This window comes from Aptenodytes forsteri, unplaced genomic scaffold (genome assembly GCF_000699145.1).
Source record: "Aptenodytes forsteri isolate BGI_AS27 unplaced genomic scaffold, ASM69914v1 Scaffold146, whole genome shotgun sequence".
NCBI lineage: Eukaryota > Metazoa > Chordata > Aves > Sphenisciformes > Spheniscidae > Aptenodytes > Aptenodytes forsteri.
In genome coordinates this window covers 6,905,764-6,933,717 of record NW_008795128.1, presented here as the reverse complement: position 1 = coordinate 6,933,717, position 27,954 = coordinate 6,905,764, and the positions used below count along the sequence as shown (strand labels likewise).

General features: G+C 40.3%; 2 protein-coding genes across 2 annotated transcripts in view; one reads left to right on the top strand and one right to left on the bottom strand.

Moving 5' to 3' along the window:
- Nucleotides 1-158: 158 nt before the first annotated feature.
- GANC (glucosidase alpha, neutral C) lies at nt 159-26,906 on the bottom strand (the record flags this gene model as incomplete). Its single annotated transcript, XM_009277561.1, has 23 exons — nt 159-2,332; nt 3,239-3,342; nt 4,892-5,004; nt 5,557-5,670; nt 6,099-6,173; nt 7,426-7,502; nt 8,599-8,663; nt 10,378-10,621; nt 11,124-11,225; nt 11,610-11,706; nt 12,111-12,254; nt 13,147-13,226; nt 14,148-14,274; nt 15,646-15,881; nt 17,107-17,260; nt 18,146-18,326; nt 18,887-18,983; nt 20,369-20,435; nt 21,860-21,908; nt 22,782-22,964; nt 23,497-23,624; nt 25,174-25,282; nt 26,836-26,906. Coding segments are annotated over 23 exons (2,727 nt in total), but the record flags the coding sequence as incomplete, so codon positions are not given.
- An 819-nt stretch (nt 26,907-27,725) lies between these two features.
- The window catches only part of TMEM87A (transmembrane protein 87A), a 24,600-nt gene continuing 24,371 nt past the window's right edge, over nt 27,726-27,954 (top strand). The window contains exon 1 of the mRNA XM_009277619.2: nt 27,726-27,824. Within this exon, the coding sequence (XP_009275894.1) occupies nt 27,726-27,824 (99 nt within the window). The remainder of the gene's footprint in view (nt 27,825-27,954) is intronic.

Genomic DNA, 27,954 nt, shown 5'->3' with positions numbered 1-27,954 from the left:
AAAATTTGAGCCAGGAGTAATTACTATAGTGCAGGTATCACACTGAGGGCCAGAATATAAAAGCTAGTCGTTCACTTTAACCAGATACCGTTGGAAGAATACTTAGTAGTGATTCTCAACAGTAGAAAGAAGACTGGAAGGAATAAGGCATGTAACTCGCTTCATTGTTACTTTATTTTACTTACTTTCCAACTTCAGAAATACCAGTTAAAACATTTCATTAAAATGCTCCAGACAATAATTATAGCCTGTCAGAAGCACTGCTACGCTTAAACATAAGAAGCACTTGTCAATTACAGCTTAGAAGCTGATAGAAAAATAGGGTCTGTCTCTCTTCTCACAGATGTAAAAGATCTATTTGCTACTGTTCTACCTGGATTGACTCGTCTGCATTAAGCACAGCAGTATTTAGGCTGCCAGTTCCTAGAGTGGAGGCTCACACTGCCTGCTAGAAGGGGCTGACAAACAGCTCTGCAGAATAAAAAAGAAGGACCCTAAGGGTCTGGTGGGGAACAAACTGTGCTTGGTAGTCAGGAGTGGAGTAGTCACAGTTGCTCTCACACTTGCTATTCCCAGAAATCTGCCCTGCGGAGGTCAAACAGCAGCAGGTGGGAATGACTGACCAAGCACAGGGGGGACTTAGTAAGAAGAGTAGGGAACAACGTACAAATGGACTATTATGTCACCTTTAGTTGGCAAAAAATGGTAACCATCCTCCTCTGTTTCCTAAGAGTTAATGTACTGATGTTTTTAGAAAATACTTATCTTGCTAAAAGAAATTAAGTAAATTTTGCCCTTTTATATCCACAAAACCCAACTGATGGCATGTTCAGGTTTGACTCAAAGCAGAACTGGTTTTAAAATAATGAAGTTGACAAGTGTAGCAAACGGAAGGAGCAAACAACTTGAGCAGTGGAGCAATGGTAGCCTGCAAAAAGAGATGCCTGATATGGAAAGGGCTGTGGGAATAGGCAGGATGTAGGGGATGTGGGACTTGGGATGTCTCCTAGTTTTGAAAGGGAAGAAAGCATCAGGACACAACAGTTCTGTTTGCAGAGATGGTGGGAAAAGGAGGTAAGGGAACATTAGGGTGAGTGGTAAGAGAATGGGGAAATAAGCATGAAGTGGGATGGCTAAATGCAGGATGAATCCCATTAAAATTAAAAATTTGCTTCATAAATACCAAGCTCAAATCTCAGCCAGATACTAAAGAGTAACCAAGAAATTACTAAAATATGTGTAAAGGAAGCCAAACCTTGGCAAGAGTTAGCAGATGTGGAGAAGCAGAGCTCTCCATAAGCAGAGTTGATTCACTGGGTTGGCTTTAACCAATGACATTCAATCATCCAAAAATGCCAATTCTTTCCTAACAAAAAAGTTTTTTTTAAGTAGTACTTGCAGAGAGAGGGGAGCAATAACATGGAAGATGTTTCTACGTGAGTCTAGCTGCTACCCTAAGCCAGTATTGCACTTAGGTAGACCTGTGCCTTTTCAAAATCCAAACACCAGTTTCAAAGCCAGCTATCGGAGAGAATTCCGCACTCCCACATTACTGTCTTTTACCATCGCACAACTGACTGGCACAACCTACTCAAACCTTACCTTCAGTGACCGAACTGTTTAGCTAGCCTGTTGTTTACTTTCCTGTACAGACTGCCTAATTTTGCATTGTCATAAGGACTGGAAAGGGGAAGTGTCTGTAATCACACTGGGTGGCTCCTTCTGTGTTTGTTTTCACAAGGCAGCTTGCAGGCAGAACTCTGATGATAACCTCTGCGTCTGGCATATCTACCGATGCCGCTTGTCAAACTGGCCCGGATCTGCTCTTCTCAAGTACTCCAGCCTCTGAATACCAGGATTTCCAAATACTTACATTAAACCCCATGCCAACGAGCCACAATCTCACCCCACCAATTTATGATTTTTTGGTGCAAGTCAAGGCAGAACTCAATCTTAATGCCTAACTGGAGCTAGCCTGGAGCAGATAGTATTTAGCTTTTTTCCCCAAAGGTACAATCCTAGTGCTACTACTTTTGCCGAATAGAAAAGCTATCCAAGTTCAAATCAGTGCTTTAAAGAAAAATTGTAGGAAATATTAGTTTGGGGGTGTGGGTGGGAAATATGTTCCTTGATTTGACTGGATTCAAGTGAACGCTTTAAGTCCTCCCAACTTATTTCCCCTCAACCTCTCAATGAATTCTCTGAAGAAGTTGCGTCTCCTTTCAGTTGATGCAAATCTCCCAGTCAGCATCAACACTCAGGGCTAAATTTCCCAGCGTCAGTGCAGAGGTCTTCGTATCGTATGTGAAAACCACTTCTTTTTCTTTCCCATCTGAACAGGACAAGAGAGTTTACTATATGATTTAAGAAGAACCCTTCTGAAACACAGTTACACGTGACTCCCCCCCCAGTTTTTAATTCAGACTGTCCCTGCCACGGGTGGAGAGGATTGATTAAAAAAGAAATAGTAGTCAAACCTGCCCAGTATACACATAAGAATGCAGCAGAATTGGAAAAACTATTTCTTTTTTTCTGACCTTTCAAACTATGGTACATCAAACTATGGAACTATTCAAGGATTTTTCTGAAAAAAATAACCCTTGTTTCAGCATAGGTTTTCCTCCAAGCACCCTAAAAGTCCTTGAGATTGACAGGTGGAGGCAGAAAGTCCACATCCACACAATTCCCGAAGTGAAGGGACCTGCTTGGAAAGCAGCCAGAAACGATAAGCCCTTTCTGTACATGCTACTACCTATCCGTATGGGATCCCTCACAACTTCTAGAGATCCCCACATAGTCACAAACTCCAGACATTTTTGAATGAGCAAGAGAACAGAAAAGTAATCCTGGTTTTGCCTGCCAGTTTCCTGTTCTAGTCTAGGCAGGCTTACAGATCTGAGCAAATGGTCCTTCATTTGAAATGCTATGTCTGGTCATATGCTGTGCAGGACAAAGTTATCTGAACTTGCTAATTCTGAACGACTTTTACTGATGTATCTTTTGCCTTACAAAGCAAGTGTTCTTCAGTTCTGCATGTAATATTAGTGGTGAGTAGCTGCTGGCTCTTTTCAATAAATTCTGTCCTCGATATCAAAAAAGTAGCAAATAAAACTAAACAAAGATGCTCCCTATGCTGTAACACCTCCTTTATAGAGCTGTCAGTTTGCCACCTCTAGTGAATGGCAGCAGAGCAACAGTACTTCAAAAAATTGTAGTGAAATAGAAGTCAGTTAATTACCCTTGGAACAGGCCATCACAAAGGTGGGTTGCTGTCTAAATCCCAGAACTATCACCCGTTCAACCACACATGTAGTGTGGTATTGTCCGCTTCCATCCGTGCAGCTGAAAAAAGAAAATCATTTCATATACATTAGTTTCTGTCCATCAGTAGAAGTTCAGCATCATACAGAGAAAGTACTACTTCAGTCTCAACCTGAAAGTTCCCTATACTGGTTTCCTTTCCTCTGTTTACCTTTCTCCTGAAACAAGTAAAACTTTCTCCCATTATCAGCTAAATTATCACTGCATAGCAGATTTCACAAAGCTAGAAGGAAAAAAGTTTGAGAAGTTATTTTGTGGCAAAAAGCATGGCTTTGACAACCAGAAAAGTTCTGGATTTTTGCAAAATGGTAGTTAAAACTCCTAAGTATAAATGTAAAGCTAATTTTAACATTTTTTCAAGTAAGGTGTTTCAATCTGAGGCACAATTATCTTTCTTTTTGTAACTAATTTAATTTTTATTAAAAAGCTCTAAAAAAACTCAAATCAAAATTAAACTTTCCTTTCCGGAGTAATCAGAATGTTTTATCATTCATCTCAAAATGACTTTTTTCCAACTTCTAGACTTGCTAGCAATTTAGCAACATTTTTCTTTTCCACCCTGAATTTTTAAGCTTTTCAGATTTCGTATCCCAGATAAAGAGACTTGAAGCATACTTTTAACTACATTATCCAAGCTAGTCTATAGTTTTGCTCTGTATTAAACTTTGTAGTTTTAGGACCACCTCCTGCATATTTTTGAACCCTGAAGGAATAAAGAAACACCTGTAAAATCACCATTTATGCACTGCACAGCCCCATGGGCAACACACCTCAATAGTGAAAGTGTCATAGTGACATATTCAGCATCTCTTTCCTTACAAGCGGGTACGGCTATTTTTGGCTTTTAGGTTGTTTCACTCAGCCTTTGCAGGTTGTGCTTCCTTTCAAATGATTGTCTTGTGTATTTTACCATGCTAATATATATTGTGCATTTGTTGATGACTTTTGGAGACTACATGTAATGGTGTCTGTTTGTGGTTCTCACATAGAATCACAGAATATCTCAAGTTGGAAGGGACCCATAGGGATCATTGAGCCCAACTCCCTGCTCCTCTCAGGGATACCTAAAACTAAATCATATGACTAAGCACATCGTCCAGACGCTCGTTGAACTGTGACAGGCTTGGTGCCTTGACCACTTCCCTGGGGAGCGTGTTCCAGTGACCGACCACCCTCTCAGTGAAGAGGATCTTAGAAAAATACATCTTAGAAAATACAAACACTCCAGGTGTTGCCTATTTGCAAATCTCCCAGTTTATCTTCTTTTGTCTCTCTGATAGGCTTTACTCTTGCTGATGACTTTCTTTGTATTTGAGTAAATCTGTAGAATCTGTAGATTTGACTAGACTGAAACAGAATGAGACAACTCAGTATTTCATGTGTTGCTGCCATGAGACTTATGCAGAACATTGTTTATCTCTGCAGTTTTATGGCAGATTCTGCATGCTCTGGGAATTCACTAAGCAATAGATGAGACTAATACTTCCACATTTGTAAGAAGGCCTCATGAACTAGAAAAGGCATTCCCAATGACAGTGTGTTGGTGGCTTTTGTCCATAATTGCTGTTACCTGGAAGAGAGAATGTTCTTGTGGAAAGTGAATTTCCGATACAGGAACTGCTTCTTGTGGAGATATTGAAATGAATGCCCATCATCTAGGTAGAGCTCACCTATTGCACAGGCCTGTGAAACACACCAGATGGAGAACAAATTAACAGCAGCTTCTAGGGCTGGACAATGAAACTAAAAATGTCTCACTATACGTCATGCTTCATAGTGAAGGGTGTGTGTTTATTTTTCTTTAGCAACTTGTATCCCTGGAAGGCTCAGGGAGTCCAGCTCTGAGAGTGCCTGAAGACGCGGACATCCTGGTTTTGTAAATTGATGTGGGTGCCAGGTGTCACCTCATTTATTAGAAAAGACAGCTGTGGGAAGTTCTCCCTCTGTGTCCAAGAGGAAGTTTGTGGCCTGCTCATTCTCTGCTCCTTCCTCCAAGGGACTAGAAGAGGGCTGAGAAAGGTCAGAAAAATGTTCTGCCTCTGCTATACTCAGATAGTCTCACTTTGAAGGAACAGTGGGAGGGAGGTGGGAGCCCCCCCAGATAGGAGAAGTGGAGGACAGCCATTGGGCATACAGATGCAGATACCACTGTACTGATCGAACAGGCACCAAGGACCTAAAAAGGTCAGATGGAGTAAAAGACAACTTTGTAAAGGGAACGTCATCTCAGAGTACCTCTGTGTCCAGGGCCACGTGGAGTTCGTAAGAAATATCTACCATCCATTCAGTGGATTTTCCAGCCGTGGTCTTCAGAGGTATCACAGTGCCGCCCCGCTGGAATACAGGAATCTGCGAACAGCAAAGCCAGAGTAGAAAGGTTCATATACTCTGATCATATAATTTTAACTTGGAACAGGGATAACTGAAGCTTGCTCTTATCAAAGCTCAGAAATGAACTTTTACCACAAGTACATAAAGAAAACTATTCAACTAACAATGGGAATAGTAGCAATCTTCCTGTATGTGTACAAGTGAAGTATCTTTGCTTGGAGAAGTCACCCTTACATAATCTCACTTTTCTCTGCCACCAGGACACATTAGTGTTCCATCTAACAACAAAGGAGATGGGACTCTTCTTCCCTACAAAGGCTATTTTAGGTTACATTCCTACAAGGAAATTGAAATGTCACTTTTCTGATTTTGAGTGTTGACAAAACAAAAGCCTATTTGGTTTTTTTTCTGTTCAATGGAAGTAGGATTTTAAAACAAAAACATACATTCTCCAGTGTTACTGGGATCTTCAGAGTGCCTGGATCTTCCATTCGTTTAAATTTTCTGAAATCATACCAAATCTAGGAAAAATAAAAAAAGAATGAGCGTTTGACATATATGGCAAGATCTGTTCCCTCTGCAGGTGCAGTTGCTCTTCTGCTTACCCTTACTGTCACTATTCCTAGCAACCTATTTGATGCGCAAGAAATAGCATTTACTTTTTAAATCAAATGAGCTTCTGGATGGAAAGAATAAATTCTCCTTCCTGAAGCACAAAAATAAGTTGATCTTTTCTACAGTTTGCATAACATCTTGTATGTCTGTCTTAAAGCATCTGGAAGTACAAAGCAATGAAATACCTTTTTTTCTAATCTAGATATGCTGAGTTCCAGAATAAGCCTATTTATATTCAAGTGAAAATTAACACCAAAGTTGCTAAAAACGGGTCACAAAAAAGAGCTACATCTGAAACTTCCCATGCACCACACTTGCCAGCAGTTTTAACTGCTTTAAGTGTGCCAGGCAGTCAATTCCCACAGACATCTCGATAAAAATATTTTTCTTGTTTGGAGAGCCTAGTCTGTTTTCCTCCTTATATTGAGAAGAACTCTAAGTGTCCTCAGGTGCATTAGTGCAGTCACAAGGCTCTGCACGGTCTCACACAATCCCCTTTGCTGCTGTCTTTCCTCTCATTCCTGGCTAGAGTCTCGGGCTTTTCCTTAGGAACTATTTCCCCCAAATTCCTTCCCTTCCTCCATCTCTCAGCTGCTGCAGCCAAATGCTCTGTGTAGGAGTGGATCACAGTGCCATCCTGTGGATAAATAACTTTACTTCAGAGAGGAACTGATCTCTGTACATGTCAAAGTCTTTGCTGCACACGTCCCAGGCTACTGAGGCTTGTATTTCCTTGTTTTAATTTTCCCTCCCCACAGCTTCCCTCTGATCTCCTTATGACCTTTCTTCAAAGATCCCTTTTCTTCCACATAAAAGAGAAGTTTAACCCAAAGAGAAATAAATGAAAAAAGGGAATTGACAATTTAGTGAAGCTGTTTTTCAGTGTTCCATGAGAATCAGCAAGCCTTGAGGGGAGATTTAAATTACAGGAGACCTGAGATTTGTGCAGCAGCTCTTGGAAAAGCAAGAAAGTAAATTTACTGTGAGCCAAGCATGCGAGGTATCAAGATGGAAGGAAGGTTCAGAGTGGCACAGAATGGCTGGCCAGCACTTGGCAGAGCGGCAGTGCACAGCAGTTACGAGATGGGGAGCTGGAAGGTTGCTGTATAAAATACTTCCTTGGGCTGAACAGCTGAGCAGCTTCATATTCGTCCTCACCTCCTCTGATCCTGGAAGCAGAACACTCACTGCCTTGGCCTCTTGCTCCGTGACTGGATGCACCAACAAAGCATTTCCTGGAGAAAAACATAAACATGGCTGTGGTCCTCAAGGCTGCATCTCATCGGAGAAGCAGCTGTGTGCTCTGGGGTTGTCAGCCTCCCATAGCCATTTTAGGGGCTTGCTTGGGCATGCCAAGTGCTTGGGTTCACTTTCTACTGGAAAAAAAGGCCTGTGTAGGGAGCTGATGGCTGCTTGGGTCTTGTTCTGTTATGGCACTGGGATGCAGCTGGGCTGCATTGTATACCCAGCAGCTTGGAGGCACTTCTGGGTCCCTCATAGTCTAAGAGATGACTGCCTGTTTGCTCTTTGGTTGAACAAAAAAATACGCTTTTCTAACCAAAAGAGTGGAGGACAGGAATGTCCTTGTAAAAAAAACCCACAACTGCTTAAGCTTATTGCACTGCGGATTGTTCTTCTTTACTCATAAAAAAAAATACATTAATGTATATAAACTGTACAGTTTGATAAACTTCTTCCCTTCTTGCCCACTGGTGATGCAAGCCAAACTCCCAGAGTCCTCTGAAATGTTCTGCTTCACCACACTTAGCTTTTGTGTCCTGCCTACCTTGGTCAGATTTCTGCATGAGAAGTGAATGTCCCGTCATTTGAAGGCCATTAGTAGGCACTCTTGAGCCCAGAGGCAACAAAAAAATAATGAAATGCAACATTCCCCTCCCACTCTCTCTTTCTGTATAGGCTGAATGTGCTTTACACAAACATGCTCATCTCTTAAGCTTAATTTCTGAGAAAACTGACTTTAGCAGCCAGCCATATCAGAGTAAAAACCAATCAGCTTTGGATGGTAGTTGTTTGCTGCTGTCATTTCTGAAGCAGACTGTGGTCTTAGCTGCTATAGTGAACTTCCATGTTTCAGGTCAAAACAGACTATGTTTTTTCAAAGTGATTAGTGAGATTGAACTCAGTATGACCCCTATTTTCAAAGTGCTGTTAAAACTGCGTCCCTTAAAGAGGTCTCAAGTTCTTTAATCAGTTAAAATACAATTTTTAAAAGTCTTGGGCAGAATTTTCATGTTTTCCTTTTGTCATGCAACACTATCACCTCAAAAATATCTAATTCAAATTCCAGAGAATGAGAAGACACCTACTTACCCAGCATATATTCATTTTCCACACCAAAAGTTTCTATTTCGCCTGGAAACTCTATCCAGAGAGGCCTGTAGAAAGAAAGATAGTGGCATTCAGAGAGTTTCTCCTCTCCCACCAGCCTGTTCAAGGCCTTCTGGCATTTTCAGGCTCCATTTTCTCCCTCTCTTTACAAGGTACAAGAACTATCAAGAACTGAAGATAGGGCAAGGTCCTCTTCTGTGCTTTAAAGTACCCCTTTTGAGTCTCTCTGAGAGTTCCCAATATAACATGGGTTAAGACACTCCAACATACCTATGGTTTGACCTCCCGCAGCCTCACTTTCTTCCCTCCTGCCTTCCTCCTTACAAACTTGCACTATGTATACCTTCCTTCTAGTAAAGGAGAGATGGATGAGCCTTTCTGTCACAGTCTACCAGCAATGCTGATACCTGATGAGCTAGTCCTTGCAGCACAGCCCTTCCCGTTCTCAGCAGCTCACTACTGCTTTTATAGCATGCCTCCTCCTGGTCATGACTGAAAAATCTGCACCAGAAGTTCATTTTCAGTGTTTCTCAAAAAAGGGTAGTGCAATAACCATCTGGTTACAGAACAGGAGTTGTATATTTAAAGTTTGAGAGATTATAACAACAATAGCTCATTCAGAGACAGGGTCTGGGTTTCCTTACACAAAAAGCCTGGTTTACCTGCTCACTCATAGGCATCCACTTGTTCACTGCAGCCCTGCTGTTCATGTGCTTGCTAATGAGACACATTTTCCACTCTGCTTGTCTCAGTGAGAAAAATATCATGCTTCCTCTCTAATTCTGTACCTACTGCAGCAAATTTAACATAATCAAAGTTTTATTTAATATTGTGGGCAGTGCACATGTCAACATAAGCTTCATTTCAAGAAAGACAGAAACCCACTGCCTATGTCAGTGCATACAACAGGGGCATCTACGCCTATACATGCGCAGACAGATGCTCACACTATGTCTGTAATGCAAATCATCTTCAAAACTCAAACCACTCAGCCCTTTTCAAAAAGACCTTTATGTTTTTAAAACTTAGGCGATGTATTGTATTTGCATAACAATAAGTAAAGGTAAATGTGGTGCAAAAGGACAGTTCTAGGGCAACCTCAAAGACACAGCAATGCCAGGGACATCAATGACATTCATCTCTTGCTGAAAGGATTGTTGCATTCAATTCCACTGAGACACTTTCTTAGAGGTTAGAGAGCAGCAGAACAAAAGTTTATTTTCTAATTTCATTTCTGTTCTAGATTATTAGATTCTCTACTAAAAGAAAAATTATAAGAAATACTGCAGAGATAAATGATCAAATTATCAACATGAAATAAGCTTTTAGAACAGTAACAATTCAGCAGTAACAAATATTTTCATGAGGGGCAAAATGGCCTTTACGTTTTTAGGTCAAAAAGTTCAGAGTCCATTAAGCACTGTTTTAAGTGTGGGTTGGAATACTACATAATGTTCTTTATTAGGAGGAGAAGTTTGGGAGTCCATAGTACTTTAAAAACATGTTTAAAGACTGTGCAGTGTTTATTGAATTAGTGTGTTCCAGGTGTCATTTGGGAAAAAACCCAAAACATACAATTTTCCTCTGAGAACCCTACCAAAGCTTGCAGAAGGCATGAAAACAGAATTTAGTAATTTTTGTGTGTTTTTTCTTTTTAATATTTAAATAAGTAATCACAAAAGTAAGAGATGTTAATTTAACTTTCCTCCTCCAAGTAACTTCCTGAAGATAATCTCTAAACCTCCTGACGTATGCTCTTACCTCATAACCGGTTCAGCCGCTGTGTGTGCCCGATAGAACAGTGTGTATAAGTATGGCAGGAGGACATAGCGCTCTCTAATGGCTTCCCTGATGATCTGGGTGTTCTTCTCCCCAAAGAGCCACGGTTCTCGTCGTTTGCTCTCCATGTTAGAATGACCTCTGAAGAAGGGCTGGTAGGCTCCAGCCTGATACCAGCGAACAAGTAATTCTGGTTCCGGATCTCCAATAAACCCTCCCACATCAGCTAGATATTGCGCAGACAAATAAAAATACATATTTTTGGAAATTATTCTGAAAAATATGAAGTTCTCCTCTAACAAACATTCCAAGTGTATAAATCCATGCATTTCACAGCGTGCTTGCAGTTCTGCTGTTGGGCAGCTGCTTGTCCAAATAAGAGTGGAAAATTTGTGTAACAAGTTATCCTTTAACAAAAATCTCAGGAGAGCTTTTGGAAGCTAAGTGAGTGCCTTCCCCAGTGACAGAGGACTGTCACAGAGATGCTACGGAACACCACCTGAGGATCGCTGCTCCAGATGGAACACAGACACTACATAAGAGTTAGTGGAGAAATGATGGTGAGAGCCAGGTTATTGGCTTCTGAAACCAGACTAATCTGTGAAACTGCCTGGAAATGCATTGGACTGTTGAGCTTTCCACCATCTGTGTTGAAGTCTGTCTTGGGATACAAGCTTGGTGGCACCAGTGATTTATGCATAGTGAGCAACTCCAGCTAAACACCTTACCTCCACAGAATGAAATCCCTGCCATGCTGATGGTGAGAAGCATTGGAATGGATATTTTCAAGTAACCCCACTCTGCCGTGTTGTCTCCAGTCCACACTGCCCCTGGAAATACTCAGTCTCAGCATTACACAGGAAAGTTGGGCGTATGCTTCAGCTTATGCTTGCAGTTAAGGAAAGAAGACAAGAATGGTCATGAACTACTGGTGAACTGCTGTTCATTGCAACCTTTTTTTCTTTATACACGCATGCTCCTGAAATATGCAATAAAAGCAGGTAGTGGTTTGTCACAGGACACAGGTTGTTATTCTGCCTTTAACTTGTACACGCTTTGCCAGCCTCTCCTGATTTTTTTAATCACTTGCACTCTTATGAGCTCCCCATGTCAGTATTTCTAAGGTAGTTTCTGTCCTCTCTAGACTTAACTACTACACACCAAACTTAATAGAACAAAGCAGCATGGAAGGCATCCAGCTAGTCCTTACTTACCATACTTCTGTGATCCAGCGAAGAAAGACCGTGTGAGGACAAATGGTCTCTCTTTTCCTGAAGAACGCCTGATGAGTCCTTCTGCAGTTGCCATTTGCTGAAAATCATTAATATAAAAGCCAGGAAGACAAACTCTATAATTAGGATATTTGCTACACTGCCTTTTTAGCCCTTCCAAGGCAGGAAAATTAAGAAATCTGTACCCACAAATAATACCTATTATTAAAGCAACACTTTCTTACTAGAATATACTTGAACAAAAAAAATTATTAATATCGTGTAGTCACAGCCAATGTCATTTACATTGTTATGGTAGAGAGGCACGGATGTTGTCACATTTTCTTGTGACCAATCACAGAGTTTATTTCACATATAGCAATACCCAGCACAGCAGAGTTTCAGTCCTTGATGGAGGTTACAGAATACCTACTACTGTGTAAATTACCACATTAGACATACTCCATGAGAATAACTGCTGGTTTGTGTCTCCAGATACTCTACCTGGTAGAATCCGTAGAGGTTGTGTACTTCCCGATGCTCCCAGTTGTTGTAGTGCACAGCATCTTTCTGCATTGTTAGTTCTGCCCCTTTGAAGACTGAAGGCTCATTCATGTCATTCCATACAAAGAGGATGTTAGTGGATCCCTATAACACAGGGTTGCAATTAGGACATAACAGAGCCATTGCTGTGACTTAGTATGTTTATCTCTAGTGGGTGTCAGACCAGCCTGGGGTATGAGTAGAAACAGCAGCAGCAAAGCAAGACATGGTAATTATACTCCTGTGGTCACTTGAAAGCTGCAAGTCATTCACTTCATCTCTCTCAGTGGAACTTCTGGTCAGGGTGGCAGCCTACAAGTCCACTTGATTTTTGCAATTCTTACAAAACTCAGTCGGTACTTGCTATTCCTGCCTTCTGGTGAGGGAAAAGAGGCAGGGAAAAGAGAAGTATTAAATAACCATGAGGAAAAAATCAGAGAAGGCCAGAAGAGAAAAACTGGAGAGGAAAAGCAGCATGGGAAACGTCTGCTACGCATGTCTACTAGGGGAGTGGTTTCAACAACCCTACTGCGAAGGAGAACTTCGGGGCGGGGGGAACTGGAGGTGTCCAGCAGTGTTCACCCAGACACTTTCAGCACTAGGCAGGAGTGCTGGAAGGAAGGTCAGGGTGAAGTGACCATGAGCTATGAGAAGGCACTCCCACATCACTCCTTGTGTGCTATCATGGTAGTAAAAGCTGGAATTGCAGCAGCTGTGTTAGATTATGGGTTGCTAAAATGCCTGTAGTTTGTCCATCCTACTGCTGCAACTAAGTGAGCAGGTTCACTGGTGGCATATGGATTCCAACTTTCTTAGCGTAGACAAGTCCATGGAGAAAATTCTTCTGTGGTACTTCAGCTTATCAAGGTATTTTCCTCTACATTATGATAACACAACTACAAAAGCCACCAACTTGCTTAGCCAGTAGTTTATCTTCTCTCTTTTCCCCATTTTCAGGCTTTCTGGGATATGTAGATTAGAGCAAATAAATACACACCTTGTACGTTTTGAAGGCAAATTGATCTGCATACCATTTTCGCACTTCAGGATTGGTGAAATCCAGGTAACAAGAGGAACCTGTGGATGTGGGAGATCTCAATTATTTACTTGATTTTAAGAGCATGCATGCATTGTCTTTGCACCTAAATACAGTGGCCTAAAGCTAGGATGCTTTCCACAATGGGCAGCAATGATGTGGTCGCTATTGTTTCTGCGACAAAATCTCAAGAGCAAATTCCAGGTTGACTTGGAACTCAGTACACCCCTTGCCATGTTCTGCAGACCAACACATGTAGATTCTGGAGGTTTGAAGCTCAGCACCATTTAAGGATGACTGCTAGCAGTTTGAAATATGTTCAGATGTGAACAGGAAGCCAGGGAGAGACATCATCCCTGGTATTTTGAGCTCAAACAGGGAGGTGTCACTGAGAAGCTGAATAACAACATCCTGCCATGCTACTAGAAGTTGTAATACGTCCTTGTTTTTTCTCATATTCATTCCTTTGCCAGGATTGTGGGCTTTCCATCTGCAAAGAAGGGGGACAACGTCCTTTGCCTCCCCACAATGAGATCTCCTCATGAAAAACAACACGTCAAATCACTATATTATGATTGAATCAAAGTCTTCAGTATCAGGGCTCACTTAATTTCATCCAGCCTCCTTAAGCTGTGCTCACTGCAACAGACCAGACTGCATTTCTGTTACCCAAGACAAGTTGGGGAGAGGGATGGCTGTTCTGATCAACAAATCCAACTGTTTTAGCTCTAGGCACTGGGACTATCTGCAGAGCCAACAGACGTAACAGAGGAAGTTGTACAGCTGAGGCAAGTGGAACATGACTGTACCAAAGAAACCACAAAGTATTTGAAATTATGAATATTTACAAAAAAGGCAAGGAATGTAAGAATTTAATTCCACTTCTATGGGTCCCAGTTAAACTATTCTGCAACATTTTAAAAATAAACAGCTTGAAATGTAGAGACAAAGTAGTTTTTTACCTGGCCAACAGATGCCCTCAAAGTCTTGCCCATTTCTATCTTTCACAAAATATCCCTTGTCTTTTGCCTGTGAATACAGGGTATACGTGGGATCAACCTTAATGTGGGGATCTACAATGACGACAAGCTGCCAGGACAAGAAAATGCATCATTAGCATCAACTGTACTGAATAAAACAGTAAGAGTTCACTTTTGATAAAAGGCTAACTTAAGCTAAAGAAAGTAGCTGTGTCACTACTTTCAGAAAGCAGTTACCAGTTCTTGTATAAACTGTGCTAGACTTATGTATAATAGCTGAATTTACAAGGAGGGCATGAATTCGTGCTTACCCCTCTGAAATAAGGGCCAAAAAACATTGGTTCAGATAAAAGCAAGTACCCCAGCCCCTAAAAACACTATGTTTAATTCACTGCTGTATTCTGGGAATGGGAAAATATCTGACTTCCATGTTCATGTCCCTGCTTAAAATCATTTGCCTTAAGACATTTAAATATAGCTTAGTTTGTATAGCATACAACAGCAACAGAAGTTTCTAATTTTTTTAAACATGCAGTATTACAGTTACTTTTCAGATAAAAGCAAGTACCCCAGCCCCTAAAAACACTATGTTTAATTCACTGCTGTATTCTGGGAATGGGAAAATATCTGACTTCCATGTTCATGTCCCTGCTTAAAATCATTTGCCTTAAGACATTTAAATATATCTTAGTTTGTATAGCATACAACAGCAACAGAAGTTTCTAATTTTTTTAAACATGCAGTATTTTACAGTTACTTTCTGCTGCCACTAACTGTCTTGCTGTAAAGCTGAAAAAGTACTATAGCTCCAACTAGGAGATTATAAAACTTGAATGCTATTTCAACAGTCCCCCATTCATTGACTTTTGGCAAAGATCAAGCATTAAGCAATTCTACAACTTTTAGATATCAACTGTGTACATTTTAATACCTCTATAATTTCAAGGAAAATATTTTAGCTGTAAAAGCAGAAATAAAGACTAACTAAGCTAACACACTGCACATCATACCAGGACTTCACCAGAAGGAAAAAACATTTAGTTTGTGGTAAGTAATCGTATCAACATAAAGGACAAATCTCAGTTAGTATAAGCAAAAAATAAAAAGTATTATCAATACAAAGAAAAGCTGAAGCGAGGATAGAAACTACCAATGGTGAAAGCTCATGTTAAGTAGAAAAATTTTCTACTGTGCCCATCAAGGACATCACTGGGCTGCTTCTGTAAGATGGAGCTTCATATGGGTCAAACTTAGCCTGATGGTCAGGGTACAGAACAAACTATGAAATAATAAAAAGGCATGAGGAACTGAATTAAACAAGATAGCTGGTGCACTGGAAGCATCACCAGACCACAAAACAGCCTAATTTACTCTGTTGTAGTTAAACTGTTTCCAGTATCTGAAGTACCTTGGTTAAAGCTAGACTAGGTAGCTTCACACTACAAAGAAATATTTTCTTTCTTCCTGCTATATTATTTACCTTGCGTTTTTTCTTCCCAAGATGTTCTTGCATCTTTCTGGGGTTCTGGAATTTCTTTTTGTCCCAAGTAAAATACCTCTTGCCATCTGTGTGCTCTATGTCCAGCCATATCACATCATAAGGAATGTCGTGTTCATCAAAGCCAGCATCTACTGCCTTGACATCTTGCTCATCCTCATAATTCCAGCGGCACTGATGGTAGCCCAGCGAAAAAAGCGGGGGCAGGGCTTGAGTGCCTAGGAAGAGTACATGAATGAAGATAACACTGTTAACGCCCTTCAGGATTTTATCTAGAGACTCTAGAAAAGTTAACATGATTAATACGTATCTGTCTGGAGCTGGGAATGCTGGCCTAAGTTGAGTCTAGAGCATGTTCTTCATACCAAAGTGACTGAACTCTCGAAATAACAAATATTACAACAGGCTCAACAGCCAGAAAGAGCAGAGGGCTATAATGATAATACAAGACTGAGAAGGAACTTGCTGTTCCATGATGCTGAAGTGCTATTCCAGTAACCAATATAAATTTATTCTTCAATTTTTTCTAATGTAAAAATATTCTAGATTAGCTTAACTGTCATTAATGCAAACAATTAGATTTTAATCAGTACAATGCAATTCCTGTGACTGCTTGAACCTGAGTAGTGTAAACAGGCCCACAGGTGCTGCAGTACAAGGAGAACCATGGAATTGCAATTGTTAGAAATGTTTAAAATTAGAAAACATGTATGTATGTATGCATATGGCAAAAGGGAGCTGGGAAACTTTCCCAGGTGTGCACTTCCGCTTGGCGAGATCCTCTTGTGATCTGGCTACTTTCCTATTCCTGTTCAGCTGAACCACACTCTCTCCATAACATCTGTGCAGCAAACAATCATTGCTAACACACTAAAGAACTACCAGGGATGTTCCTGTGCTTTTAATTCCCTTTAGTACATAAAGAATTTTGCTTTCATAAAATGTTAGTCCTCTTGCCTCCATTTTTTCAGTCTCTTCCTGAGCCTCTTGCTTCTTTCCTTTCCATATCTGCATGCCATCTCTGCTCCCTTCCCTAATGGACACACTGGACAGTTACCCATCTTCTTTCTCTACTCTCCAGGATGCACTACTCCATAACTTCAGTCTTTTCTCATTATAAGGCAGCCTGTCTTGATGGTGACTGGCAGTTCTAGCCCCTGTGCCTCCCCTCTTCATCTAAGGGAGCAGTTTCAGATAGCAGTAACTATGCCGGCTTCTCAATTAGGGCCAAGTTTGACCAGCTGCAGATGCTAGGGAAAACAAGGATGGAGGCCTGTCTTCACAAAGCACCAGCGTTTGCTCTACAAACTGCAGTTTGGGAACAACTGGCCTCCTGCACACAATGGGCTAGGTAAATATTAACCCACTCTTGGGTACAGCATGTTCCTCAGAGAATCTCCCAGGTGAATGTGCCATACTGACTCCAGTTATGTGAGTTAGTACCTGTCAGCTGTGCAAACTGCTTGAAGATATCAAATGCAGTGGGTCCCATCAGCAGGAAAACATCAATGATCCCACTTTCTGACATCCAGCGCACATCAGTTAGAGGCACTGCCCTCTGCTTAGCAGTCTCTGCAGCAGATCCGGATGGCATGTGCTTTGAAGGAAACCAAGGTAAAACTGAATCTCTCTCTCTATCAAACTTTTGTTCAATGAAGGAGCAGAGATGGAAAACCACAAAACTCACTAACACATACCTGGCAAGTATTAGGAATACAGACTGAATGTTTCTTATATATCCTTCACAAATCCTTTACCTTGCATACTGCTTATACAAAATACAGAGCAATAGTTAATGAGGAAAAATGGGTAATGAGGGGCAAAGTAATTAAAGCTTTTCTGTAATTAAAGATTATGTATTTTCTGCAGGATCTTTGAGTAATATCTATAACTATACCATGAGTAATAAAGAAAATTAATAATTTTAACCACCTAATGCAGTGCTGGAATAAAACAACATTCTTTTTTCACTGTTTCAATTTTAACAGAATTCATATGTTTGTGTTTCAGAAGTTGAGTGAGTTCACTTCCTGAATATTTTATGTTTCTTGAAGGTCAATTACATTCCACAGAAGAACGAGCCTGCTAAGGAGAAATGTGTGACAACTCCAAGAATTTAAAAACTCAGAAAAATTCCTCAAATCCAAGAGATTGTCAAGATTTTTGTCCACTCTTTTTTCTGCCTGCTACATCCACCTGCGTATTTTTTCTGCTCCAACATTACACATTTCCTCTCTGCCTTCTCCTGTAGACGTGTTAAGATACAAGTTCTATAACTTGACTCTTGAAAGGAGTCATCTCCTTGTTCTTTTCAGTGGTTTAATACAACGAATTTAGCAGTAGGGAGGACAGGAGGAAGAGACTGACAATTCTTCATTAGGGAGCAAAAGATCAATCTCCAATAATGTGGTCATGTTCCTGTTGGCCCTGCCCTGGAGTGTTTTCTTTCATTATTACATTCTGAGGAAAGTGAGCAACTCACCTCAGCTACTGCCTTTGTACTAATATCCACCAGCGTTTCTGAAGAGTTCAGCCAGAAGATCCCTGAAGTTCTGTTAGGCTTGTGTGCTAAGAGAAGGGGCACTGAACCATAAATGCCTATTTTGTCATGTATCTTGTGGCCGAAGATATCTAAATTATAAAGCCGGTAGGCATCACCATCGCTAGGACAAACAAACAGATGTGTTTGTTACATGTAAGCATCCTGCACTAGGCCAATTTTAGCTCTATTGCCAACCCACTAACCTCAGTAAACACTCATTGAATGCTCTGTATTATGGTCTTTTGTTTAGCATCCAGAGCTGAAATGTGGACAGCCTAGTTTACTGCGTCTTTGCTTTGGTCCTAGCTATCTGAATCAAACAACATTTTTGCTGCCAGTGAGACTATTGCTCATTTGCTCTAAGTCCTAAAATATGAATTCTGAACTCTCTTTTAAGAGTTCTGCTTAAACATCACCAATCCTGCAATTCTGAAAAAAACTGCATGGAAAATTGAGAGAGAACAGAAGGGGTCATTCATGAAATTGCAGAGTGGAAAGGGAAAGCAGAACTCACTCCACGTGGACAGGGGCTATGATCCAGCTTGCTGTATCATTAAACTAAAATATATACTATATAATATACATATCTCAAGCTGTTGTCTGCATTAAATTATTAAGACAATGTTATAGCTCTCCTTTACAAAAACGATACTGCTTTCACTAGCAATCTGTCACCTTTACCTGGTGTTTTTGAGAAGAAGTGCTTCTGTGTGTTGTGGTATTCCATAAACATGGTCAAATCCATGTAAAGAGAAGTCCATGCCTACAGAACTAGGACCTGTGGGAATAACATTAAAAGAGAAGACCACAGAGTTCTACTCTCAGACTTAGCTGAAAGCAACAGAGCAGAGCAACCTAACTGAAAAAAAAATATTAAAAAGCAGGTTTTAATAATTAGCTCTTTCACACTTGTTTTCAACTTCACTTTCATTATTACTTATGTACTATAGAGGTAATGTTTCAAACAGATTTTATTGTATTCTGATTTTGGTCTGCTTAAGAAGATAAAATGAATCACTTCAATAGAAAAAAAATACATGTAATAGTGGGTCCCTTCTTTATTCTGTAGTGAAACTGCTTAAAATTATCTCCTGTTTCTATCCCAGTACCTACAAGCCAAGCTTTACAGCACAGTGGTACAGCAGAGTGGACTTTAGAGTCAGAGTTGCCTGTTTTCTACCGCTCTTTTCTTCAGCCTCAGCCAGGGGAGTAGCACGCATAAGAGCCTCTGCCAGTGATATCATCTTGTCACATTACTGAATCCAAAGCAACTTTTGGCAGGTGACCAGAGACCCTGTAGACTGACAAGCAGTGGCTTCAGGATCAGAACCTGACCATATGGACTTTACTCCTCCAACACAGAGAAGCAGAAAAAAACATGACGCTGGCCTAATACATCAGATACAGCATGAACAACAAGGGCAACAGCTTCCTGCCCCTCTGTGTCTTGACTGTGGACCGAAGAAGCCCGTCACCAAAAGGAAGCTCTTTCAGACTTCCCTCTCCCTGCTGCAGCTGCTGGGTCATGCTGGATGCTATAAAAGTGTGCACGATAGTGGTAACAGACTAAGCTAACCAACCCAATTAATGCAGAATACAACTGGACAGACAGCAGATGGTCATAAATTTTGGTAATTAAAAATTTAAATTGTATTTGAACTACTGGTTTCTATAACCTCCTTCTTATCCCTTAAGACTGCTCAGTATTTCCTTTTGTAGTCCCCCACTTAAAAAGTTTTTCTGTGACAATTATTAATGCTTAGATATCATGATTTCTGGTATGTCGTGAGAATAAACTACAAGTGAAATCAATGTCATGTGCTGATACTAAAAGAGAAAAAAAGAAAATAAAAAGGAAATAATGTATTATATACCAGTCAGCCAATGCAGATAGGGTTATGCTGTGTCAGAAATGGTACACAGTGAGCTGACGAAATGGGTCACATTTAATATGTTCCCTCCTGAACAGAAATCTAATTAATATTTCCAGTACTTTTGTCAAATTTGTTACCCATCACTGATATCTGATAGGCAAGTTAAAAGAAGGAACGAGTGAGACACTGATAAACATTAAACAGCTAAACAGAAAGCAGACAGAAATATGAATGAACACAAGTATATACAAAGCAGTAAAGCTGTTTTCAGAACTAGACTGAGACTTACCATGAGCTTTGATGTCTAAGAAGCTGCCAAACTTCTCTTGCCAGAGACCTAGATCCTCTTGTTTCTCCTGCGTAAACAGAAATAGCTAAGCCTAGCAAATGCAACTGCTCACACAATGTATTTCTATGAAGAATGTTTATTCACGAGATTTGTACATTGTTAACTGTTTTTTTGTCAAATATGGTTAATATAAATAAATCCAAACCACAGTTCAGATCCTGCTGCAGGAATTTACACTGAAGAACTGATGTGCTAGTGGAGCACACGTGCACTCTGCTACAGCATAAAAGTAATATCTGAGGTCTTGGATAGAATCATAGAATGACAGAATAGCCCAGGTTGGAAGAGACATCAGAAGATCATCTGGTCCAACCTTTTGTGGGAAAGGGAGCCTAGATGAGATTAGCTAGCACCCAGTCCAATTGCATCTTGAAAACGTCCAGTGATGGGGACTTTACCATGTCCCTGGGGAGGTTGTTCCAGTGAATGATTGTTCTAACTGTAAAACGTCTTTCTTCTGGATGTTGAACATGATTATGAAATGCTAAGATTGTATGGATGGAACCAAACAGGAAAACCTATACAAACAGAAACCAACCCACGCTCCTAAACAGTAGGGGTCAGACAACAGAAAAACTCTCCAGACTCTCCAGAGTCCTGTGTGCGTAACTCATACTTTTAGCCTCCTTCAAATGTTGAGCTTTGTGCCCTGCCATTCATTGTCCTAGAATTTCCACTTTTTGCAGTGTCTTTCCTGGTTTTCTTTTCTACATTCATCCCAGAATAAGCGGATGTGGCCTCTTGCAGCTGTATGACTCCCCCAAAGCAAGCACGCTCCCTGGCAGAATCCAGAGTTCAGACAGAAGTATGCTGAAGGCAGCATATCTCCTGCCATTTATAACAGGATGGTGGAGTAAGCAGCCATCTGCTCTACAGGAGGCTAAAATTACATCATGGACATAACTCAGCCTCCTGAGAAAACTGGTATGTGCCTTTATGCACTGCCAGGACCTGGTCTTTTTTCAGAGAGAATCTTACTTCTGTACTAAGCATGAATGTATGTGGAGGCATGTTTTTGGACTGTTATAAACCAGGTCTCATTCTTTTGAAATTCTCTTTGCAATGAACAGGGAATTTGAAAATGGCCAAATATCGCCACAAAACTCCCTTTTACACATCTACTCCAAATCAAATGAGAGAACAAAAGAGAAAGAAATTCTAAATAAAAAGGCCATGGAAAAAACATTTCTGAGCCAGATCTACCTGACTGATGCTTTCTACAGCCCGGGTAAAACACATAAACCTTTATTCAACTATGAATTTGCAAATATCTCAGTATGAAATATCAGGTCCTTTTTGAATTTCACTGGAAAGTGGTTAGATTATGTTTGTAAACATAGTACCAGAAGAAATCATGAACATGTGATTCTAATTAATCAATTCTCTTTTCTACAAAATATTCATGCTGAAATTGATGAAAGCATGGGTTACCTTAGAGGAATCACTTGCTGCCTCCTCTTTGTTTTCTGCTATAGGTTTTCTAGTGAAAACAAATACATAATCAGTTTATTGTTAACATAAGGAAGGATTTCAAACTGAAAATTCATACAGCATTATGCATTGCATTATACATTATATAAGAGTTTTAGTGCGTGACTATTCTGAAAATTGGTGTCATAGTTGAGAGCTCTAACTGGCAAATAATTTTAATATTCAATGTCTTAAAATAACCTTCACTCTGTATTTGAGTTAGGTTGACTCCTTGGCCTTTCACATTTATTTCTATCTGTGTCAGTGTTTTACCCACTCAGAAGATCCTCACTTCCTCGTTATTCTCTGCTAAGGGCTCTCTGTTAATTACAATTTTTGAAATAATGCTCTCTAGGAGAGACACTTGCTATGCTCTTTTCCTAGTCGTGACATGTCCTGCACTGTGGTTTCTCACCCTTTCAGCACTTTGCAGTGGGATTGACCTGTAAAATCTTGCAGCTATATGGCACATTGCAAGTTGAACAAAACTTACTTCAAGAGCTTATATAGTGAACAAAACCTACCTAAAGAGTAAGTTTAGTCATAAAAGGAGACGAAACTAGTAACCTCATCATACTACCATCACTCACTCCCAAGAAAGACAAGGGGTACCAGGATACCTTAGTGTTTTATAGAATTGGCCATTAAATGAGGTTAGCATTTTGCACATGGCTGCTGCAAGGGATTAAAACAGTCTGCAGTTAAGTGATCTAGAATTTCTTTGTTAGAACTTCACCATTGTACTTACTGGTATGAAGTAAAAGAGAAGACAGATTTCAATGCATAAGAGCTTCTATCACAGAAATTGCAATTCCATAGAATTGTTTATCTTCAGCTACAGCACAATCAGTACATACTACAGTGCGATAGACATATACTGTACCTATCACAGGGAGGTGGTTGTAGGTGCTCAAAATATAACAACCCATTGGAATTCATGCTCAGAACAGTCTCACCCTTGGAGTGCAGCTCAATCTGGAAGGGGTTTGCTGTGACTTGAAGTTTGTAGTCCTCGTTAACACTTGACAGCACCAAAATACCTGCCTCCTTCTCGGATATAAAGAGTCTGGCAAATGAAAAACAACAACAGCTTTATATCAATCAGCACCACATGAAATCCACTGTAACTAAACAACAATTTGAAACAAAAGATGGGCTGAGAACATCCGCGTACATTATAAAAACCTCAAGGCTAATGTTGAGGCAAAGAACCCCAGAAATACATGCTGTGTTCAGGGTTCACTGCACAGTGCAACAAGTGGCTACAGAACTGCCATGAAAACTATCCAGAGTTTGCATTCATTTCACGTTAACAGGTAATGCCTTAGGTAAAAATGATGATCATAACAAGTAGGCTATTTTCTGATTGGGTCAAATAGCCTCAAGTTTCTTACGTATATGACAAAACTTTCTCCTATGTATTTAACATGAATTTTTGAAAGTAAATTAACCACATTCATTCTTATTTTCTTTCTGTAACAACTTGGTATTGTAGAGAGACAACTGTAGTGTAGTGCAAATGAGGGAGAAGGGAAAACACTCTTGCAAATGAAGCTGTATAAGTTACTAAGGTGCTAACTCATCTTCCCATCACTTACCTCTGGGTGGTAGGTTCCTTTATAAGAACATCAGGAACTTTGTACCTTGCTCTGAGAGGAGCTGCCTCATCGATTTTAAGCCTGAAAATATTGCCTTCTATTTCACAAATTTCTACCTGTAGAAGAACCTGGGAGCAAACAAACAGATAAACTCATAACAAATACCAACTTACTTTTCAACTCAACATCACCAAACACTTACCATCTGGAAAAAAACATGCCTGCTTTCTGACTTAATGTTCTTTAGCGCTGCTGAGCAACAATCATCATCCATCTGAATTTACACCAGCTAACTCTACTTCTCCCCTTTGAAGAAGCAACTCTTTTTAAGTGGACTCTATCTTCAAGTCTCTCATGTCTAGCATTTTGCAGCTCTCCCCACAAGCAGCATGGAAAACAGGAGTAGTATACACTAATCTCAGAAGTTTGGACAATTTCACTACTGTGCTGCCAGTGTAAGAGTGGGATACTACTGAGATGTGGGCTTTCTGCAAAAACGTCAGTGCTCTGTGTTCATTAGTATTCACAGTGATGCTGACACCGATGAACTGTGTCAGAAAGACACCTGAAGAAAATGCATAATACTGCCCTATCCACTGTAACTTGCTATTTTACAGTTCAGGGAACTGGGAAGTCACTCTGTTCTAGCTCATACAAAATGACTCATTTTTCTTCCGTGGAGGACCCCTACACCACAAGTCAGATTTTTTTCTGTTTTTTCCTTTCTTAATCTCTCCTCCCGTGAGACACAAAACTGGCTGAAGAGTTTTGGCCTGATATCTTTTCCCTCCACCTGGAAGCCAATCAGCCCCGCTCTCTTCAAAGGCATGAAAGAATTAAAAGATCCGTAAGACCAGAGGCGGAGTAGGCAAGAGAGAAAAGATTCATTTGGAGTTCCAGATCCTGCTTCCTAGGAAATATTTTACATTATGCCATCTTTGTATAAACCCCCAAATAGTCTAGGAAGCCACAGAGCCTTCAGTCTTTCATATACCTTAAAATCTAGACAAAAAATGGGCTCCTTTTTCTGTTCTGACTGCAAAGAAGGTCAGGATTAACAAGAGAGGCAGAAAATACATTTATGCAGAGTATCTACATAGTGTGATGCTTAGACCATGGAAGAGAGCTGTAGTTCCAAACTCCCATAATCTGAGGACGGGTTAGGCTGCCTGTTCCCTGAGTGAATGTGCTAGCTGCTAAGCTGTTAAATTAGAGAAATAGAAGACACCCCTCTTCCTGGCTGTCTTCTTAAATGTGAAGACGACTTCTTTTTCCCAAAAAACTGCCTTTGAGCAAACACAGAAATACAAAGGTATGATTAGGAGGTGCTGGAACATAGGTCTTCTTATTCCACTACAGAAAAAGAATTTATTATTTTGGAATAGTGAAGAAAACTCTGAATTAAAAACATTTTTTCAGCTAAAAAGAGTTCTATTCAGATTTTTCATAAAGTCGTTAAAGATTTTTTTTAAGTTCCTTAAGATACCTGTTCTCCTTGCACCGTCTCAAGTTGTCAAACAAATATGGACCAGTAAGGACATCTTTAGGCTGATACTTTGCATCATATCTTAAATGTCTACCACTGAATAATCTCAAACCCTGCAAATATTATCAGACTTGTTGATAATATTCACTGCTCTTTCTGTAAGCACGCTTTTATGCTAGGTGGGATCTCACCTTATTCTCCTCATGAATAATTTGGAATTTGACATTCTCATCACTTAACGTGACTGAATCCAACAATGCTCGATACAAGGATTTTCCAGGATGTAGAAGTTTCTGACGCCTGTCAAGACAGAAAATTATTTTTGGTCTCCCTAATTGTTGTGGCTTATATTATACCGAAGGACATAATATTGTTAGAAATGTTTACTCAATAATTTTGTCTTGTATTTTTTCAAATACAATTATCATCAGCACTTTAAGTCAAGGAGAAAAAAAAGGAATATAGTTCTGAGCACACATACATGTTTATGAACGAGACGGTAGAGGGGTTTGGTCACCCATCACCACCCTATAGGGTTTTTTTTAACAATAATCTTCATTCAGGTGTCCAACTAAATTCTCAGTTGTCCAGTTACATTCTTCTTCTTTTCATGACCCTAGAAATTTCAGCTGAATAATCTGTTTTTCATTTTCTGTCATATACCCCTGCTTGGTCTGCAACCCCCCGGTGAACAGCTTCTACATTCTGTGGTGATGAAACAGTGTATGTTTGTAATTTGTAACCTCCTGAATATGCACTGAGGAAATTGTTTTTCAACAAGCCTGTTGACTATACAGTTTTGACTAGAGCTTTTGGCCCTGATGATGTTTTTAGGACAGAGACCCTGAAACAGAGGCTCTTTCAACTGTTTGTAGAATGCTCTTTGCTGAGCCCAGGTTTTATGAACTATTTGAAAATAAGTGTCTTGGAGGCTACCTTAAAGGGAAGCTTCTTCATTAGTAAACTGACTTTGTTTCCTTGCAAACAGATACTGCACAAATGCGAGCAATCAGATAAAGGATTTCTTTTAAAAGCATAGCAAAGACAGGATCTGATACTTGCCAATGTGTGGCAACCTCCTGCTGAGAAATTAGATGTGTTAAGTTAAAATGGCGACAGGCTAGAAAGGGCTGCTGTGAAAAGAGGAAGGAGTCCTGCTCCCACTGGCAAAACGTTACTTGGGGTTTTCTGAACGTAATTTCCTGCAGAACAGAAATGAATATCTGAAACTGTAACCCAGCACGTCAGTGGCTAATTGGTATAACACTGGGCAATCATTCCTTTCACCCAGGCAGCAGTGGATAGAAGACAATGGAGGATGGGAGGAAAAAAAGCTGGAGGAGGGGTATCTCAGTTAGAAATGGGATGAGAAGGATCACTTAGCTTAAGATTAGCTTTAAGAGACTAATGAGCTAGAATTCAGACTTGATGCTGAATTCTGGCCAAGGTACTTGTTCAACTGGACTGTAATCATTTATGCTATTGTCACAGACTAATGGTTTCTATTGAGAATTCTGTCATTTTGAATTACGGATATTCAAGAAATATCCACATCACAAAACCAACCTGCGTCTGAGTGTACCTATAGTTAAAATATTGCTGAGGCTTTGTCAGATGAGAGGATTGACTCTTCTGAATTTTAAGAGAAGAGGTTTTGTATGTAAGATTCCACCTTTTAAAATACGCTGATTATTGCTTGCTGACAGGTGAGTGGAACGCTCACTTTGAAAGATAAATCCTGAAAGTAGCAGATTTGCTGTGATTAAAAATCAATGTGTAACTACTTCCTGTATCTTTTAATCTTACTAGTTTAAAAAAAAAAAACAACCCTACACCACAATTCTTCTCTTTACCTGTAAAAAGCAATCTGGTTGCATTCCTTAAAGGTGCTTTTGTCCACAGCCTCATCTTGGACACTAGAAAGAGCAGATAAAGAAAATGTTTGTGTTCACCAAACACCTGCTGAATGATCAGATTATTGGGGTTCTCCTCAAGAGGGGCAAGGATTAAAGAGAGTGCAGACAACTGTGGTGACATAAAATGTGTTGGACGTTGACCTACTGTGTTTGGATATGGGAAGAATTTCTTACACATTTAGTTCCATGTGAAACCATTTCCTTTTAAACTTTGATAATTTTGGCAAACAATTGAATCTGTGACTAACAGAACTGAATTTCAGCACGAGTGAATTCTTGGGGCTTTGCATTTTGAAGCCAGATCTCTCTCTGCAGTCCTTATAGTCAAATATTATGTTCCAGTAATAGGAATGAAGAGGCAGGACTGGCAGAAAAGAGAAACCCTGCACCCTTCTCTTCTACCTGCAGTGGGACCGATGAGGGAGGGAGGGAGGCTTCTGATGGCCCTGCTGACAGCTCTATGTTATCTCTAGGCTTGAGGTAACTTTTAGATCTATTAGATAACAGTAAATTTTTGGCTTGCCTGAAAAAATGGACTGCCAGTAATGCCTGTCATCAAAATACTTCCCATAACATGCTGAGTTCAGACACACATGGAAGAGAATAAGGTATTAGTACTGGCAGATAAAGAGCTGATGCTTACAAAATACTCATTAATTATATACATGCAACTTATATAATGCATATATAATGCAGATGGCAGCCATGAAGACTTGGTCACAATTACTGTGAACTAAATATTAATAGACCTGGATTATTATTGGAGACCTCACAGTAACCATATATTTAAGCAATTTAATCCTTCCCATTTTTGCCTGAAGATACCCATGCACTTTCGGGTTTTTGCACCAGGTCTGTGGGGCTCTGTTGCCATACCTAACACCCCGCAACCGGACTACCTTCCAGCGGTGCAGCCTGCACCCGAAGTAACCTGCGCGTTGTGAAACCTGCTCTCTGCCCCCCCTCCGCGGCCAGGTACGCAGGTTTTGCCCTGGCAGGGGCGGCGGGGACAGCGCCGCCACGGCCCCCGCACGCCTACCCCCCACCCCCGGCCGG